This window comes from Danio rerio, chromosome 12 (assembly GCF_049306965.1).
Source record: "Danio rerio strain Tuebingen ecotype United States chromosome 12, GRCz12tu, whole genome shotgun sequence".
In the NCBI taxonomy this organism is placed as follows: domain Eukaryota; kingdom Metazoa; phylum Chordata; class Actinopteri; order Cypriniformes; family Danionidae; genus Danio; species Danio rerio.
In genome coordinates, this window is record NC_133187.1 from 35,960,269 (window position 1) to 35,981,004 (window position 20,736).

At 35.4% G+C, this 20,736-nt stretch overlaps 1 protein-coding gene across 2 annotated transcripts in view; it reads left to right on the forward strand.

The window, feature by feature from the left end:
• The window catches only part of cyth1b (cytohesin 1b), a 195,023-nt gene that overhangs the window by 49,751 nt on the left and 124,536 nt on the right, over window positions 1-20,736 (forward strand). Inside the window, exon 1 of one of the 2 annotated variants that reach the window (XM_068224522.2) lies at window positions 3,954-4,093. The exons of the other annotated variant lie outside the window; for it this stretch is intronic. Coding sequence (XP_068080623.1) covers window positions 4,075-4,093 — 19 coding nt within the window. The 5' untranslated portion in view covers window positions 3,954-4,074. Of the gene's footprint in view, window positions 1-3,953; window positions 4,094-20,736 lie in introns of those variants that run through there. 2 annotated transcript variants of the gene reach the window in all.

Consider the following 20,736-nt stretch of genomic DNA (forward strand, 5'->3'; position numbering starts at 1 on the left):
CACTCTAATCAGCAGCTTCAGATCCAAGACTAGTGGACTAGTCTTCATATTGATTGTGTGTGTGTGTGTGTGTGTGTGTGTAGGATAGAAACTTTGTGTCTTGGTCTGCCGTCGCGTGTTTGACAGTGTGCGGCACAGACAAAAGCAATTTAGTGTCTGTGGTAGTACTTAACCGGGGAACTATGTCAAAAATGTGTATGTGGTGCCCAGAAAGCGTGTGTGTTTTTTTTTCCTTGGAAAAAAACACTATAGAATGCAACACCAACTTTCTTGAGATGAACAATGTAGAGTATAAACAATGCTAAATGTAAACTAATCTACATATTTAGAGAAGATTTTACATAATAATTTAGAGGCCTTTTCTATAATACGACAGAAACTTTCTTAGGAGCATAGTGAGATTTGTGTCTGGTCTAAGTGTGTTGCAGTTTGGAATAACAGTTACTGCTGCTGTCAGTCATTGAACAATGTCCAATAGTGATTAATAGTGGAGAGGGTGCACACAAACAAAAGATGAGAAAAAAAGCAGAGGAGCGGAACATTGAGTGTGAATATTGAATGTGAAAATGTCTTTAATTTATATCAAGAGGGAATCCTGCATTTAGATGTAGCATCCTGGCAATAGTTTATGAGGAACAGGTAACTACTATCTAGGGAGCAAAATTATATGCTTATGAAAAAAAATGTGCAGGAGAAATTACATGTTTTTAAATGACACCAACATAATGTTATGTTTGTAAATGACTGTAAAAAATGGTATTGTATTTATGGTTTCTGTTGGCTGATAACAGCATCATTTTTCCTCACTTTACAAATGCAAACAGTAGATAATTTTATTTAAATGAAACCTACTGAAAATCATGTAAATTATTTACACTGAAAATAAGTTAACTGAACTAAATTAACTGAGTTGCCTCAATTCAATTGATTTTTATTCATTTAACTTGCCAGTTTTGTAGATTATACCTAAATAGTTCAGCTTACCAAACTCAGCGCTGAAAACTCTAATAAGTTGACTGAACTAAATGAATTGAGTAAACATGTTGCCTCAATTTAAATGAGTAATGAAGTCTCCCAAAACGTGCATATTGAAGTTTATTTAACTTGCCGGTTTTGTAGATTATACTTAAATTGTTCAGTTCAGCTAACTCACCACTGTTGACTGAGTATGAACACAGATACATGGACACTGGAGCATTTTAAAGCCGTGAAGATCAGCTGGTCTGTCTATGAGCTGACATAAGCGCGATCCGCTGATAAATCGACCAATCTAGGACCATTCTGATTTTCTCCCCTTATATAAATGTCTGAAGAAAGCAAAATACGGCCCATGTTTTTTTTCAGTTTTTGTTTTCGCAATTTCACCAGAGGCCGCTGTGTACACTTTTTTCAATCTCAAATTTCTCTCATGAGTGCCATTCACACCTGCTGTTCTCACATAAATCCACTAGAGGCTGCTGTCAACTGACTGATTTACTGACTGACCAAATGATCGACCCCCCATACCCCCCCCCTCTTCCCTAAGCCCAACTGCAGTGTTTTCAAAAGCAATCCAGAAAAAGAAAAGCCCCCTGATTTTTGCCAAATTTTCAGATTTTACCACATTCTCACCTTGTTATTTACTTGTTCATTTTATTTTTTTGGCTTCTGTTTGTGTCTTACTGGACTCAAACCCCATTTTCATGGTCAACTCTGCTCTGCGTCTCAAGTCAGCCAACGTACTGTATATGTCGGGCTTTTGGAAAAACTGGTAACAGTGGAAAAGCCGTCCATATGAAGGTAAGCTCTCAGTTGGTAAGAGAGAAAAGGAACTTGAAATGCAGCCATGTGTAGCTCTGGCTACATAATTCACATTCTTCAGAAACGTATTCAGGGTTATGTTTTCAGAATGAGCCTATGTTGCAACCGACTTATCTTCGTGGTTTTAAAATGCTGCATTTATAAACAGCCATTTATTCCTATTATGGTGAATAATTATGTCTGAAGCTGTTTGTTTTCTGATTTAAAAAAGACCATGCACTAAAACATTGCACAAATTAGAATTGTACTGTATTGAAAATGACAATTTTTTTCAAAGGATTAATTATGATTTTGAGCTTACTACACTTGAAATCGTAAGTTTATGCATTTACATTCGTTAAACTAACTCATATTTTTAAGTGACAGGACCAAATAGCAAATGCAAATTTTAAGTAATGTTCAGTCAACTTTACTTGATCGTTTTAGTAAAGACAACACCAGGGTTTACAGTGTATAGGCTGTTTAACTTTCATAATGCAATCAGGTTCATTTCAAAATGACAAAGACAGTAATTATATAGTAGCTTTTTATGCAGTCTAAATATTTTAAAATAATACGTTTTAATTCAAGAGTTTTTTTTTTGGAAACAAATGACCCCAAAATGTGAGAATCAAATGCAGACCCACATGAAAACATATTATAGTAATTTATAGTAAATACTATAGTGTTTGTGAACCACGATATAGTAAAGTAGTTGAATTAATCTGTTTTGGCAGTTCAAATATAGATATAAATCCAAATATAAATCCAATATTTCTACAACTATACAGTACATTATACACCGGTTTACTGTAGTAAAAACTAAAGCATAGTTGGAAATGCATACAGAAGATCATTTTATTTGAATATTTTATTTAAATAAAAGTTTCTGAAGAATTATGTTTCAGTCATTTGGGTTGTTTAACTCTCATCTTACAATGGTGGTATTTTTGAAACACAAAGACAGTAATAATATGGTAATTATATAGTAACTATTTATGTAGTCTAAACTTTTCTTCATTTAATCATTAAATTTTCTTTGGCATTGTCCCTTTAGTCCCTTTATTAGTCCCTTTATTTATTATTCTTTGGATGCCCTTTAAGCTGCAACCCAGTACAGGGAAACATCCATAGAGTCATTCACACTCATACACTACGGCCAACTTCATTCATTCATTTATTTTCTTTTCGACTTAGCCCCTTTATTAATCTGGGATTGCCACAGCGGAATGAACTGCCAACTTATCCACCATTTGTTTTACGCAGCGGACGCCCTTCCAGCTGCAACCCATCTATGGCCAACATAGTTCATCTAATTCACCTATAGCGCATGTCTTTGGACTGTGGGGAAAACTGGGATAAAGCAAAACGGGGAGAACATGCAAACTTCACACAGAAATGCCAACTGATCCAGCCGGGGCAAACACAGCGACCGTCTTGCTGTGAGTCAACAGTGCTAATCACATCTGGGAACAAATGACCCCAGAATGCGAAAATTTTATGCAGACCCACATAAAAAAAATGCTTTAGTGATTTATAGTAGATAATTTAGTGTTTTTGAGCCATAGTATATATAGTTAAATTAATCTGTTGTGGTAATATTGCTGTTCTAATATAACAATTATAAACACCCTAATACTGTTCTTATTTTTCTGCAACTATATACATTAACGTTATATTATAGGTTTAATGCAGTAAAACCGTAAGTATACTACAGAGTTTATTACTTTTTTAGTTCACTAGTTAATATTACAGTAGACTGCAGCATTCATTAACATGGTGTTGTAAATTGTCTACAGTATGCAGCATAACACACTATAGATTGGTTAAAACAAAGTATAGTATATTTTCATGTGAGGCTGCGTGTGAATGGAAAAAGGGCCCTCTTTTCAGTCTCTCAAGAGGTTGGGGAGACTCCTGCTGGACAGAATTAAAACTGTCGACCGGATAAGACGGAGAATTTACTAAAAATCGACCTATCAAATGGTGACAAGAATAATAAAGCGAATCAAACGGTGCTTAGCATTCAATGATACTAACGCTAAGTAACAGATGTGTACGTTATTATGTATCAACGCCCTGCATAGGCTGTATTTTGAGGAAGGTTTTAGCACTCAAGATATGCTGTCTATGTAGTCGACTCATTAGGTTCTTTAGACACGGCCTCTGTGTTTAGTTCACCGTGAGAAAAGTAACCTGGAAGAGGGAAAAAAAGAACAGCAAAACAGCGCGACAGACAGTGATGTTGAGTGTGTAAAGTGGAGGAAGATCATCAGTGTGAAATACCGCTGCAGTATGGAGGCGGACAATTACGGTAAGTTTTATGGTGTTAAAGTTGCATATGACTGGATCGTTTTTACACCGACACCGGCGTGTCAAAGTGCAGTATAATGAAAAACTGACTTATTCATAGAATGTACAGTGTCGGTTTTGATGACATCTTATAACGTTTTATTAAAACTGAGGACAAACGTACAGGTCGATGATGAATAGTAAAGCAAACACTTGCATGCTACTGACAGTTTGTTAGTCGGTCTCCATGTTGACAAGACAGTTATTACTTTCCCTTGGTAGACCCACTGTTTTGTGTGCAACTTCTTTATTTTTATTTGTAAAGCTGAATATTGTGCATGTTGTTTAAATGCGTCATATAAGAAGTATTTTCAGAATGAATGTTGTTGTTGTTGTTGTTTTTTTTTTAAATAGCAAAAATTTAATCTCATTCATTGGGATGCTGTTTGTTTATTTATGAAAATTAAGGTTGCCTTGGCTTTATTTTGTGAAGTTTTAAGAATTAAACACAGAAATGCTTGTGATGCTCACTGTGACTTTTTTTGTATTTTTCCTTGCTTTTTTCAATAATGTCAGAGTAGCAGAAATGATGTTACAGGATATCCTGTGTGAAAACAACAGACATACCACAAATAGAGCGTGCAGAGAGTGGTTAAATGTCTGTTTTTGTGCAAGAGTGAAACGTACACTTGGTGAAGTGACACCTGTTTAAAAGCAGTCAAAAGTACTTTATTAAAAATAAGGGTTATTTTTGGCGCTGAATGATGGCTCAACGAACCTCTAACATGCACGAAGGCTTTTTGACGCAGAAATGATTTTTTTACAGTGCAAAAAAAAAAAGAATATATATATATATATATATATATATATATATATATATATATATATATATATATATATATATATATATATATATATATATTATAAAAGTATTCTTCAAACTTTGATTCTGCTAAGAACTTTGAAGAATTAAATAGTTAATTTTCATTAGAGGAGACCTATTATGCAAAATCAGTTTTATATGGGGTTTAAACACAGTTATGTGGCAACAGTGTGTGAATATAACCAGCTTCTAATAGTAAAAAATGATTAATTCTTTATTTTCAAATCACACTTGATAAAAACAGTCTGCAGAAGCACTTTGATTGCTTTCTCCCTTTGTACGTGTCATCAGAAGGGGAAAGTAGGACTGCTCAATTATGGGAAAATCATAATCGTGACAGGAGGGTGAATAATTGTAATCACGATTATTCAAAACAATATACAGATGAAGTCAAAAGTATTCGCCCTCCTGTGAATTTGTTTTTAAATAAATATTTCCCAAATTATGTTTAACAGAGCAAGGAATTTTTCACAGTATTTCAACAGTCACTAAAATGGCACAATTTGGATCAAAGCCTAAAGGGGGCAGTTTCGAAGAGTTATAGAACGTTACTTGTGGTGTATTTTGAGCTAAAACCTCACATGCACACTTTAGGGACATCAGAGATTTATTATACATCTAGTAAATATGGGCATTATAAGTCCCCTTTAAATGTTTCTTTTATGCCATTACTGCGAGAAACTCCTTTTGGTTCCTGCACACTAGGTTTTAAGCTCTGGAAGTCTGTAGGAAGCACTTTTCCTCAAGTTTGAGCTGTTGTTGTGAAGACAATGGAACAATAATTTCATGAGCAGCAGGAACTAAATGCTCCACACCCACCTTAAATTCACACTCTCAGGGCTGTACTTTGAGTCATTTTCATAACAACTTGAGTCAAATAAGACATGACTGCACATTTGTCCGTTGAAAATCGTTAGTGACATAATGAGCTTTAGGTTGTTGCACATTTTTTGTGGTTTTGATGGAGGTGGCTGTGTGGAGTACAAGTGTTACCTTTCAGATTAGTCTGACAGACCTTGAAATAAGCCAAGGCTACAGTGTGTATATAGCCTGACTGACCTTTTGTTTGGTGCTTTAAGATTGACTAAGTAACAGATAATTGCTAATAGCAGCTTTGTGTAACTACAGATATAGGGACATTAGAGTGTTTTAAAGCCGCGTAGATCAGCTGGTCTGTTTAAAATCTGGCATATGAGCAATCTGCTGATGGATTGATAGTTCTTCACTGATCTAAAATGCTCCAGTGTCCCTGTATCTGTGTTTACTCTCAATAAACAGAGGTGAGTTTGGTGAACTAATGACCTTCGCAGCCCATCACAGTCATTTCTGTTGAGCACATGAATACAATGGCAAATCAGCTGTGTTTAAGAACGTGCTCAACAGTGCTCAAATGTTAGCAGGAAATGGACGTTTTTAAAATTTCACTATTGATTGGTATCGAATTCCAGTACCGTGACAACACTAGCAGTGAATTTATTTTATTAGTTAAATTGAATTAATTAGGATTTCAGTGGTTTAATTTATGTATTGTCATGTCTGTAGCACATCTTGCCCAGCCATTACAATATAAAAGTCAATACAATCTAAAAAAAAAAGATAAATTGTAAATATTATAGGGATTGTACACTGGAAAAAAATCTGTTAATTAGAGTTTACTATTTATTTATGCTTGTGAATTGCATTATGGGACCTTGATCTCTGCTCATGTTGAGAAATCAACCCTACAGTTTAACAAAGTGATTTCAATCGATGTTTTTTGAAATAATATAATGTATAAGAAATGTTATATAGAGAAATAAGTAAAATAGTAAACATATAAATAACAGAAAATATACTGTATTATACAACACCAGCCCAGGCAATATATCACTTTAAACTATTAAAATGTTAATAAAAGTCACTTTTTTTAAAAGTTGGAAGAAAGATCAAGGTCCCATAATGCAATACACAAGCATAAATAAATGAGTGAAAATAAACAACAAAATCATGAATCACAAAATACAGAACTGCGAATGTACAAATATTTTACATATATTTTAATTCTAACATGATACTCTTGGGATGCATGGTGACTCAGTGGTTAGCACTGTCGCCTCACAACAAGAAGGTCACTGGTTAAAACTTCGGCTGGGCCAGTTGGCATTTCTATGTGGAGTTTGCATGTTCTCACCGTGTTCGCGTGGGTTTTTTCCGGATGCTCCGGTTTCCCCCACAAGTCCACAGACATGCGCTACAATTGAATTTGGTAAAAAAAAAAATTGACCATAGTGAATGAGAGTGTATGGGTGTTTCCCAGTACTGGGTTGTGACCGAAAGGGTATTCGCTATGCAAAACATAAGCTAGAATAGTTGCCGGTTTATTCTGCTGTGACGACCTCTGATAAATAAGGGACTAAGCCAAAGGAAATGGCATGATTAACTTATTCTTATTTCTTTATTTTCTGCAGAACAAATATATTGAACACACAAATATTGTAATGAAATTTTGAAGTCATTGGAGGTGAAAATAACACTACACCCCATTAATGGGTTTAAACACCCCAAAATGAAAATGTTGTAGATGTTTTAACAGATTAAAGAGATTTCTGTTCTTAAAGTTTTAAAGAAGAACAGAAATTTCTCTAATTTGATAAAAAAAATTTTTATTTATGTTTAAAAAAATAAACATTCACAAATTAATGTTGATAACCAATCAGAAATTAATGTTAATTTGTGAATGTTGTTTTTCATTTTAGTAAAGGCAAAAAATCTATAGCCATATATGTTGTCTTCAGAAGTCTGGTATTAAACACCCATTTTCATCCATTTATTCATTTTCCATCACCTTAGTAACTTTATATATCAAGGGTCGCCACAGTGAAATGAACCACCAACTTATCCAGCATATATGTTATGCAGAGGAGTAACTCAGTACTGGGAAACATACACACTCACATTCACACACACACTCATACACTATAGCCAGTTTAGTTTATTCAATTCAGCTATAGCGCATGTCTTTGGACTGAGGAGAAAACAGGAGCACCAGCCAACAAAGGGAGAAATCCACACAGAAATGCCATTTGACCCAGCCGGGCCCAGCGACCTTCTTGTTGTGAGGCAACAGTGCTAACCACTGAGCCACTGTGTCGCCTCAGCACCCTTTTTATCGGATTAATTTTTGGGGTTCTTTATGAACAGTTTCTTTAGGCACAAAAACCTCCTTAAATGTAACTTTAATTATGTATTAAACAAAACCTCATTGGAACAACATAAGGGTGAGTGAATTGACTTTTTACGCACTATTGAACATTATTAGTTGTTTTGAATGAAAAGCAATGGCTAAAGTAGAATTCCCATTGGCTGTGTAATGAATCAGAGCGATCCAAACATCAAACTTTTATCATGCACAGATTTAAATGCTAGTTTTTCATCTGCCTGCCAATGAACAAACATAAGCAGCAGTGAAGCTGGTAAAAGGATGATTTTATCCGCTGACTGTATTTGTGTGGACAGTTATGAGTGTATAGGATATATCTCTCATTACCAGTTATTACAGCTGCAGACGTGGCAAAGTGTCACATCCAGGAAAGAGCGAAGCTGCACAGGAAACCTCTGAGTCTGTCCTCAGTTTACCTCTTTTCTGCTGTCGGTCAGAGATGTCGACTCCTCCTAGACGCTCTGCTGCTCCACTTAGATACAGTCTAAAGGGAGCTTTGTTTTTTTTTTTGTTTTTCCTTTCAGACTTTTTGCTGTCTGTGCATTTTGGGGTTTACTTGCAAGCTGCAAATCCAGAGGACTGTTTACAGCGACCACACATATTAAAATCCATTTTTAGGTTCAACCAGGGTTACTGGTGGTGGTGGTGGCCTACTTTTCTGTCCACGTCTGGAGTGGGCTTATGCTAACAAACTGATTGGGTTTAAATTATTTTCCAAATAAGATGTCCGTATTGGAATAATTACATGTTATTTCGTTTACTAAAAATATATAAACCTACTGATGTGGTCAGATTTGTTAATGCAGAATAAGTGATGCATTGGTTTGTGTAGGATTGGTTTGGTCCTAAATTTTGTGCTATCGCTAAATGGCCAATAGATGGCGTCTATTTCCATCAAATATCCAGATTCAAAGTAAATTGAGAAAATGCCATGAGATTAACCATATATATATATATATATATATATATATATATATATATATATATATATATATATATATATATATATATATATATATATATATATATATATATATATATATATATATACATACATACACACACACACACACACACACACATTGAATATTAACCCCCGTTTATTTTCCCCCCAATTTTTGTTAATCGGAGAGAAGATTTTTTTCAACACATTTCACTCAGAAAAAAAAAAAATATATATCTTAAAAGGTCGAATTTTGACCTTAAAATGAGTTTTAATGAATTCATTTTTTCAGCTTTCATTTTTGCTGAAATAAAACAAATACAATTTTCTCATACTTTGACAATTTCTTTGCTCTGTTAAACATAATTTGAGAAATAATAAATTAAAAAAAATAATTAAAGAAATCTAATTCAAGAGGGGGGCTAATAATTCTGACTTCAACTATATATATATATATATATATATATATATATATATATATATATATATATATATATATATATATATATATAAACTTTTATTATTTTTCTTCTTTCTTTGGAAATCATTTAAATGCTGATTTGATGTTCAATTATCATCATTAAAGTTTTTTACTTTTTTTTTTCTTTTATGAAAACATGATCTTTCGAGTGTTTATTAATTTGGCAGCAATTCTCTTTAAAACAATTGATTTCTTTCTGTAAACATCTTACTGACCCAAAACTTTAATTTCAATGAATTTAAGCACAAAGATTTAATAGTTTGGTTTTGAAATATGATATCTATACATTAAGGACATATTAAACTAAAGCAGATTTAATTCATACACATTTTAATATGACAGTCATATAAAAAAGTGATATATGTTCTAATAAAAGCCAATCCCTGACACATAAAAGTGCTCTTAATGTGATTACATTTTATTTTAGTAGATAAATATCATGTTTGCTGTGCCATAGCATGCATGTTACTTTTTTATTATTTGAATCTTAGCGAAAATATAAATATATATCTATTAGTTTCCATCATTTACCATTCCTTTTCCATGCACCCTTTGATTTAATTCGAAAAATACTGCTGTGTTTCCTTCCCTCTAAAGTCTTTCTTGCACTCTCTCATTAATCTTAAGCTCCAGAGAAGAAGGAAATCTTCAAAGTCTGATCTGTTTTAAGATCAGCTAAGATGAAGCGACAGCTTTCCTCCACGGGACGACTGTGAGATACCAATGTCAGCAGTCGTGACCACCTCCCATTAGTCCTGTTTTTCACATGGGCTGTGCAGTCTGTCACAATCAAGCCCGTAAAGAAAACAGATCACACAATTATTTATATTAGTTTCATAATGTTGCTTGTGTAGTCTGATACTCCATTAATGGTGCTAGAGCTAGTCTTAAAGGGACAGTTCACCCAAAAAATAGAAATCTGCTCTTGATTTACTTGCAAGCAATCCAAGATGTAGGTGACTTTACTTCTTTTGCAGCGCATTACTGAATTTTTTTTATGTGAAACTAGTCTTTGGTTATTCATAAATGCAATGAAATAGCTATTAAAACTTTGTCCCATGATAATAAGCTGAAGGCTTATGAAGCTAAACAATCAGGCTGTGCAAGAAATGAAACATTGGTTTAAAAATAATACAATGCTATTTCACTTAGCGTTTGTTAGCCTAAAGCATAGTAAGTAAATGATAACATATTATGTTCATTTATTTGGAAAATGTTCCTTTAAGAGTCGATCACATGAGGTTGTGCATGTGTGTATGTGCTTATTCATTTTTTGATCTGCTTCATCCCTATAGGGGAAACAAACCCTGCAGATATCACAGATGTTAAATGAAGGCTTTTACTGCTGGCATATGATGCTGGTTAGCTTAGAAATGGTTTTTTATCACTAATGTATAGTTCCTCTGCAGTTATCTTCCTTATTTTTATATTGTCTTTATTTTCTTTGTATTGTTTTGCCGGATAAATGTTATCAGTAATTTCACTTGTCTTTTAATGTAAAGTGTATCAGCAGGGGAACAGAAAATATTACCCTTCACTCTTATGAACAAGCCGACAAGAAAATGAATGAATAAATGAGTTCTTCAAATAATACTGTGAAGAACATAATAGTTTAAAGAAACTTTCCCAAAAGAATGTTAAATGTTGTTTGTGGAAACCTTATTGTCAAAAAAAAACAACCTTTATTTTTGGCCGAGGCTCATTGGAAATACATGCTTCAGCCTACATTTTTGCAAAATGTAAAATACATTGCTCGAAATACATTTTATTGCAGGATTCAGATGACAAATCCACTAGGGGTGACCTTGCTAGAAAATTTGTTATTAGATAGTAGGGGTGTCAGAATAAATTGTTTCTTTGGTGCGCTTTATTTTATTTTATTGCACGATTCAGATGACAAATCCACTAGGGGGCGACCATGACAGAAAAGGTGTCCATAGATAGGACAGGTGTCAAAATGAATCGTTTCTTTGGCAGACTGCAATGCAGATAGGGACGATGCAGTATAGGTTCAGTAAGCGATAGGCCCACACGGAATCTGCGCGCACAGAATTCCACAGATTTTCCGCAGATTTTCCGCAGATTTTCCGCAGAATTCCGCAGATTTCTAGCCCATTATTTTTTAGCCCATTATTAATTCTATTTACTTACTTGAGTAAATGTGTAAATATGAATTTCTTCAGTTTTTATTCAGTAATATATTACTTTATATTTTTATTACTATTTACTTTATATATTAAAGTTTTAGTTATGATACTCCGCTGGATACCCCCAAAATAATTCTGCAGAAATCCGCAGATTTTTACCAAAATTCTCTGCGGAAATAGCAAAAAACGTCCGCAGATTCCGTCTGGCCCTGGTAATCGATCACAACTGCTTATTACGCACTGACATCACATATATACTATGTCGCAGTAGCATACTTTGGTGAGGGATGTGAGATGCGAGTGATTAAAATGTTCCAAGTATGTAAAAAGCCAACAGTTGATGGAGATAACTTGTTGACATAGGTTCAGCAGCGGGACCAAGCCTCACTTTGTCTTTAACCAATCACTTACCTCCTGAAACTTATTTAAGGAAGATCAGGCCTCTAGCACTATTCATCTCATTCTTTGAAACCCACCTTTCCTCTCTCCAATTCCCTATTACCCTCTCTTCTCTCCTCGGTTGAATAGGGGAAGGGGGGGGTCGCGACTGCTGTAGTTATTCCAGTTGTGTTATTTTTTGGTATTTATCTTCAGGAAGTTACTTAAGACATATATTATGTTATCATAGCGATCTAATGTGGCAATAAGATCGTAACTGTACTGTGTATTTACACATAAAAAGCTCATTCCCAGCCACTAGACTTTTCTGACAGGGTATTCGAGTTTTATCGAGTGACAGAATGTTTTGGAACTGCTATACAGGAGTCATTATTAGTGATTATAGATTGCAAAAATTAGCATTTGTTTTTTAAAGTATGATGGTAAAACACAGGCGTGGTTATAAATATATTAAAAGATGTGCTTGTTTATTGTAAAAATTTGTAATAATAACAAAAAAAAAAAAAAAACTAATTTGTTAATCTCCTTATTTCCGGGTTCAGCAATACTACTGTTTTTGCTGGTGTATTCTGGGAAATTTTCTTACCCCTTGGTTTTGAGTGTGGTCCTGAAAAATCTTTGTTCGAAGGTGTATACCCCTTTCCCTGGGACACCCCTTCACCTTGACGAGAACGCGCAAAATGAGGGGTAGGGGTAAGGGGAAGGGCTAAAGGGTAGAATTGGGATTGGGCCTTAGTCTCTGGGCATCATCGCAGGATGCCCGATCAACCTACCTACTTGTTCTTTATTTATCCTCTGTTCCCCTTTATCCCACTGTTCCCTCACCACTCCTTTTCATCCCTACAATAAAGTCTAGCTTAAAGTGTGGTGTGGTCCATGCTGGTGAATGCACAGTTTACTGCATGTGAGTTTGCTGGGACAGACTTTCACTGACACTGAAGGTACAGTAGAACCCCAGACCCCCTATTTCCTTGCTCTTTTACTGTAGACCCTTTTATGTGGTGGAGTGTCTGTCTATATTAGCAGATATGAATAGCCGCTGATGAACATTATCTGACTGTTTGTATATTAAATTATAATCTTTACCGAACCATGAGACCATTATACAGTAATTTCACACCCCTAATATATAAATCAAACGTATTTGATCACAAATCATCCTTAGTTGAAATTTTTTATTGGTGTTTAGTAAAGTACTGTGTTAAAATAATCCTTAATTAGTTGAAAATTCATTCATTCATTCATTTTCCCTTGACTTAGTCCCTTATTTATTAGGGATTGCCACAAGCGGAATGAACCACCAACTATTCCGGCATATGTTTTACACAGTGGATGCCCTTCCAGCCGCAACCTAATACTGGGAAGCACCCATACACTCTCACATTAATACACATACACTACGGCCAATTTAGTTTACCCAATTTACTTAAAGCGCATGTCTATGGACTGTGGGGGAAACTGGAACACCTGAACCCATGTGGACAAGGAGAAACATGCAAGCTCCACACAGAAATGCCTATTGGTCCAGCCGAGACTCGAACCAATGACCTTTTTGCTGTGAGGTGACAGTGCTACCCACTGAGCCACTGTGCCGCCCTTTGTCAATAATACCGTATGTTCTTGTAAATATCATAAGTGTGTTAAGTAACCATTATTGTTGGTATCATACTTCCCCATAGCATTTGTTTTACCTAGAAGCTGCATTCAGATGCGTGTTATGTATATATTTTTTTGCTTCTGCTGGAAAATGTAAGCTGAAGCATGTATTTCCTATGAGCCTGTGTTGTTATTTTTAGAAATGTAATACAGGGATACTTAAAGTCTGCCTCATCACAACAGAAGGTATTGTGTGACAATTCCTTTGTGCTTCTGTTTCTGCACGACAAATGAGCATCATGACGCCAGAAAGCCAGCCTTTTAAAGGAGGAAATCTGTTTAAATGGCAAGTGAGCGTGTCCATAATAATGCAGGGCAGACAGCCTTGCTGATTGTAATTGTTCTTGTTTTGTCACATTGCAATACAAATGTACTTTTGTCAAGTAATATGCGATTTCAGATCCAGCTATATATCTAAATCTGATTCTCTGTCTTAACTTAAATACTATACATTGAGATGCTGGGATTCAACTGAAGATTTTCCTTCTCCAAAAATGACCAATTAGGTCATTTGTTCAAGCAGCTAATTATGACAGACAGATATGTTTTAAACTTGAGTGCCATCTAGCTAGCTTTGATTGTTTGTTGTCATCAAGAAATCATGTTTAACTGGTGTCACCAATCAAAACGCGGGACCATTGAAATGCAAACTGTGGGCTTTTTAGATGGTGCCTTACACATAGTCTTTTCTTATACATATTTGCATTTAGCAGAGGTTTTATAACTCGATTTACAGCTCATTCAAGCTATAAATTTTACCTGAGAGTGTGTGTGATTCTTAGAATAAAACCCATATTATTGTTAAAACGCAATGCTCTACCAATCACGATACATGAATACCAACTATTACAAGAATAAAAGGACTGGTACAGGAAGAGTCTGTCTGTGATTTTTCTAGCAGTACTTTTGTCATGATTTAGCCTAGTTTTCATTCGTATGCATCTGTCATCTTGATTAATGAACAGAACAACTGGATGTATTTGGGGCAGATATGACTGAAACATATGGCCAAAAAAAAAAGCATCAGTTTCGGAACTGATGGAACAGAAAATGTTCATAGACTACATTTTTAATGGGAAAATCCAAGCTGCTGACCATTATGGTGAATCCATTTTTTCAGCTTCACAGTTCTGTGAAACAGCAAGGCTGAATGAACAACAACCAGTGCTTGCTGACACTGTGCAGGCGTTTATCGGCCTTTAGCTTTTCAGCTGTGCAGACACTTCAAAATCGTGCTGAAAGTCCTGAATCTGCAGCTGCATCCCAGTGTTCTTCTGACGTCACAGCATTTTTGAAAACCACATGAGGCGAAGTTAAAGACAAACAGTTGAAGTGAGAATTATTAGCCCTTCTTTGTATTTTTCCCCCAAATTTGTTTACAAGAAAGAAGAGTTTTTCAACACATTTCTAGTTATAATAGTTTTAATAACTAATTTCTAATAACCGATTTCTTTATATTTGCCATAATGACAGCACATAATATTTGCTAGATATTTTGCAAGACACATTTATTTAGCTTAATTAGGTTAAGTAGGCAAGTTATGGTAATTATGCAATTCAATGTGTAACAGGGATTCGTTCTGTAGACATAATAATAATATTGACCTTAAAAGGGTTTTAAAACAATTAAAAACAAAATAAAACAAATAAAGCTTTCTCTAGAAGAAAAAATATTATAGGAAATACTGTGAAAATTTCCTTGCTCTGTTAAACATCATTTGGGAAATATAAAAAAAAATCACAGGAGGGCAAATAATTTTACTTCAACTGTAGTTGTTAATAGTGTGTATCACGATTTTGTTCAATTTTCCTGAAAATGACAGAATAAATGTCAAACACACTTAAGTTTGTGCGATTTAACTTAATTGTGATTTTGTGACTGATGTTGTGATTTGATTTGCAGTTTAATTTAGTCAATTTAAGCTTTAGCCTAGTATTTTCAATGGTATACAGCAAGCAGATATGCACGTAGGAGGGTGGAGAGAAGCAGTTCATTTAGATTTAAAGCCACAGGCTACAAAAACAGCCACACTGTAGTCAACACAAAAAAATTGGCAAATTCTGGAGGCTATAATAAATAATCTGATGTGTATTTTGAGCTGATACTTTACAGACGCATTCTGGAGACACCAAAGGCTTATCTTACATCTTGTGAATAAGGGGTTAAATAGCTGCCCTTTAATGCTAATAACAATTTTAAATGGTAATACTACCAAAGAGTTTAGAATCACCAAGATGCGACACTCAATAGAACGTTCCATTGCGACAGCAGCGCCCAGCAACAGCTTCCGCCATTTTGGAGTGGAAGTGATCAGCCGTTCAGTGGGTTTTATTGCTGTCGCGATGGCAAGTAGGTGCTTTGTTTTTAAGTTATTTATTAAAAAAGCTAATTAAAGCTGAGATACAACCTGAAAGACGACAATACAACACTTACTATCATAATCATCTGCACTTTTCATATTTTTTTCTGATATACTGTTGTTCTATTGGAATTTTCATTGGTGGCGGATTTTCAATGGTGTGACAATAGCGACATCTAGTGGCTGTTTTCCAAATCACACTAGAGTGTCGCCTCTTGGGGATTCCATGCTCTTTGATACTACTGTCGAAATGTTTATCATAGTTTTTATTTATTTATTTTTTTTAACGCTGTAACTGACAACACTGTTTCCCACAGATTTGTGACTGTGTAGTGTTCATGTTGGTATGCTCCATAAACACCCTGTTTTCTTCAGGATTTGAGAGTGTCAGCTCGAAAGATCATTTGTTGTTGGTTTTGGTTATATTGTTGTGGATTTTGACAGTGAAATGTCTTGTTAAAGGTGTTTTTCTCAGAAATGTTGTGAAATGTCTGTGGGTCTTGATGGCAGTCGTCTCTTCAGAAAAAAAACTGTGTTTTTAAAAGTCCTGCTGACTAACATTTGACATAAAACTTGCATGCCATTTTTCCTCTGTTCTCCTTTTCTTTTGTCGCTGCAGGGTGTCCTCCTAGCCTAAAATGTTCATTTATAAATGCCTGAAATAAGAGGAAAAGGCTCTTTATTTCTGTGTAGTTGCTGCAAAAGCACAAGACTATGAACATTTGCATTTGTTGGCTTGTGGTTGTGGTGATCGAATGATTCTGATGTTTTTTTTTTGTTTTTGTTTTTTATAGAAATGTTTTTCTTTATATTTTATTCAGAAAGGGGACATAAAAAGACATTTGCATTTTTATTTTTATTTTTATTTTTTTTACAATTTTTGGGTTAGACTTGTTTTTAAGTTGTGCTTGTTCCATTGTATGTTTCTTTAATTGTTGAGTTATATTAATTAATTACACGTACTTACTGTATGGTTAGGATTACAATTAGCGCTAGGTTTAGGTTTAGCTGGATGTAATTTTGCATACTTATTTGTAATTACCAAAGATGTCTTAAAATTCATTCATTCATTTTCCTTCGGCTTAGTCCCTTTTTTCATCCACAACAGAGAAACATCCATATGCGCTCATTCACACACATACACTACGAACAATTTAGTTTATTTAATTCACCTATACTGCATGTCTTTGGATTTTGGGGGAAACTGCAGCATCCGGAGGAAGCCTATGCCAATATGGGGAAAACATCCAAACTCCACACAGAAATTTCAACTCCAATATCCGGGACTCGAAACAGCAACCATCTTGCTGAGAGGCGATGCTGTAAAATTAAATAATTTTGTAATAATATAGAGTTTCTATTCAGAAAAGCAATTCAACATGCCCTTTTAAATTGCAAATTTTAAATGATTAGACACACAAAAGTAAACCAAATCCTGCATAGTATTATGAGTGCTGTGTCTATCAGTTAACAATCTACAGTTTACAGTAGCATCCTGAACGATCTTCATTGTCCTTGAGAAAGACGCAATGTTATTCAAGGCTACTGCGAAAGAGAAGGTCTCTATAATAAGTGTGCTGTGAATCACTGCAGATAATAGCTACAGCTAAATGTCAGATTAATCATTTAAATTGAACAAAATCTTGAGTGTGATAGAGGTTTTTGATCTCGCTCAGTTGGTGGATGATGGTGTCAGGAAGAGCCAAATTACCAGTAAACATCTTATCTACCAACCTCAGACATGTGGGAGAGCAGAAATAGGTAAAAGTCGTTCAACTATAAATTAGGCCATGTTAACTTAACTACTTAGTTATGGAAAATAATGTAACGACTGGCCCTTTTTGGTTTCTGTTTTAGACAAAATACTGTACCAAAGCAATTGTGCATTTTCATATAAATAAAAATGCATAAATGAAATTTAACATTTTATTTCTTATTTAAAAAAATAAATAAATAAATTAAACCATTTTAAGCATAGTAATGACACGTATATGGTAATAATAATAATAAACATCTATTTTTCGGGAAATTTGTAAATGCATTCATAAAATCCATGGATCATAAATCCATTTGTGCCCGCTCTTCTCGCGTAAATCCTGTCGACTGACTGGCTGACCAATCGACTGATCCCACCCACCCCTTTTCCTAAACCCAACCAATAGTGTTTTAAAAAGCACCGAATGACCCGCCCACCAACTTCCCTAAACCCAACCTACAGTGTTTTGAAAAGCCCCCTGATTTTACCACGTTTTCAGATTTTACTACATTCTCACCCTGCTATTTACTTAATTATTTTATTTTTGGCTTTTGTTTTTGTTTTACCTGTTTTTTGGAACCATTCTTCGCCGGACTCGAACCCCATTATCGCAGTCAACTCCTCTCTGCGTCTCAAGTCCGCTGATCTACGCTGCAAACCACTGGGCAAGGCCACATGGGCTGTCCCTACAGAGGTAAGCGTTCAGCTGGTAAGCGTGAAAAGGAACAACACTATACCGCCACGTAGCATTTGTTTTAAAGACAAAATGCAGCCATAAGAACTACTGGCTATAATTCGCAATCTCCAGAAATATATGTAGGGCTACGTTTTCAGATTAAGCCAACCCAAGCTCATTCTGGAAACGTAGCCCCGCGGACATTTCTGGAGACCACGATTTACGTGGCTGGAGGTACGTAAAGGCCGCGTTTGGTTTTTTTCGAGCGAACGCTGCGGGGCGGTGTGGCGCCGCTACGCCCCTCTTCTTCGCGCTCGCCGGCCGACGGCTCGCCTCCGAGTGGAGGGCTTTCCCGATGCAATCAGTTTGTCCGCTTAGCTCACAGCGTTGCGTCGGCGGAGCGGAGGTTCCGGAAATCAGGTAAGACGAAAAACGGAATCCGAAAAATAAGGGCGAGAACGTGGCGGGATCCGAAAACGCGGTCGAAATCGAAGACGAGGGCTTTTGCTTTTTTTTTTCCCCGATCCGGCGGCTTTTGCGCGAGAACGGCGCGGGCGGAACGCCGCGTGCTCCTGAGAGGCGCCCGAGACGCGAAAAAGCGCGCACAGCGGCCTCTCGCGGTTCCGCGAAAAACAAAAAATGCTCGAATACGTACCTCCCGGGACGTAAACCGCGGTCCGCAGAAACGTCCGCGGGGCTACGTTTCCACAATGAGCCCGGGTTGGATTAAGCCTATGTTGTCTCAATCTCATATTAGATTAAATAAAATAATTGACAAAATATCAATTGAAAAATGTTTAATTGATATAACTAATACATGATGAAGAGTGTATTGTAGATACACTCAAAAATGACTTTAGCTGCTTGTTCAAACTACTTATTTAAAATGAGTTGAAACAACACAATTCTTATTCTTAAATCTTTATTGCTTTTTTAAAAAAAACATTCTTATTGTTTTTTTTTAGACAACTTCATTTTGTTTATGTTCAATCCACCTAAATTGGTAACAACGATTAAGTTAATTTAAGCAATTTTGTTTTACAATGTAGGTGTGGTGTGAATAGTGCAAGAGATATATGGGTGGAGTTGAAGGAAAGGAAGGGTGTATATACCAGTAAAAGAGTGACACAAGATAAAGTGAGGAAAGTGATTTGGAAAGTACTGGGTGGACTTTCCAACAGGATCTCCTCATCGTCTCTCCTCTGATACTACTGTTGACATTCCCAGATGGTTTTATTTGTTGCAAACCACCAAAAAAACTAAACAAAACTGTGTAGTACTCATATACACAGTATGACTCAAAATGACAACATTTTTAGTGCAACTGTTCCATTAAATTAACAATTAATTAATTAATAAAAAAAGATCACAGCATCTAATCAGGCTACTGTATTGTCTCCATTCTTTTTCTGTCTCCAAGCTGAGATTGTTATTTGAGAGTAATGTTTAGTTCCTGTTTTATGACACTTGACCAGCGACAAGTCAGCGATATTCAGCAGTCTTATGATTCGAAAGTGTTGCAAAAACAAAGTGTTTCCTTTAAGTCATGCTTGTTTTAAGAAGCACAGCAGTTGCAGTCACGTTTACTCTAGCTTGCAGATTTCTGTGTGAATATTTATAACATGAACTTCTCTAGCAAATTCAGTTCACTTTATTTACAAATAAATACTTGTTAAACTGTAATTGTGTAATTCATTAATGAATAATAATAATCAAGCCACTGAATATCATATGGTAATATTGACTATCATGCATTTTTACCATGATTTATGTCATTTTTACCATGATTTATGTCATTAAGTGTAACCATACTCTCTCTCGCTCTTCTCAGGCTGTCCGCCTGGTTTTAAAAAGTCTTAAAGTCTTAAACTCATTGAAATAGTGTCTTGGAATCTTAAAGGTGCTGTATGTAAGTTTTTGACTCCTCTAAAGCATAAAAATACCATCATATGTTTGCAGATATTTAAGAAACATGCTAATTGAACATTCTTGTTTTTCTGAAAAACAATGCCAAAGTCAGATATTCTGCTTTAAAAATTTGCTTTCCATGCCGGAACAGTTTAGCCACTTATATTTCAGCACCCCGGGTTGCCTTGCTGGAAAACAGTGCACTTAATTCCTTCGGTCAAGAAGGCTCTCAAAGCATGCGCTCGTGAAGAACGCGA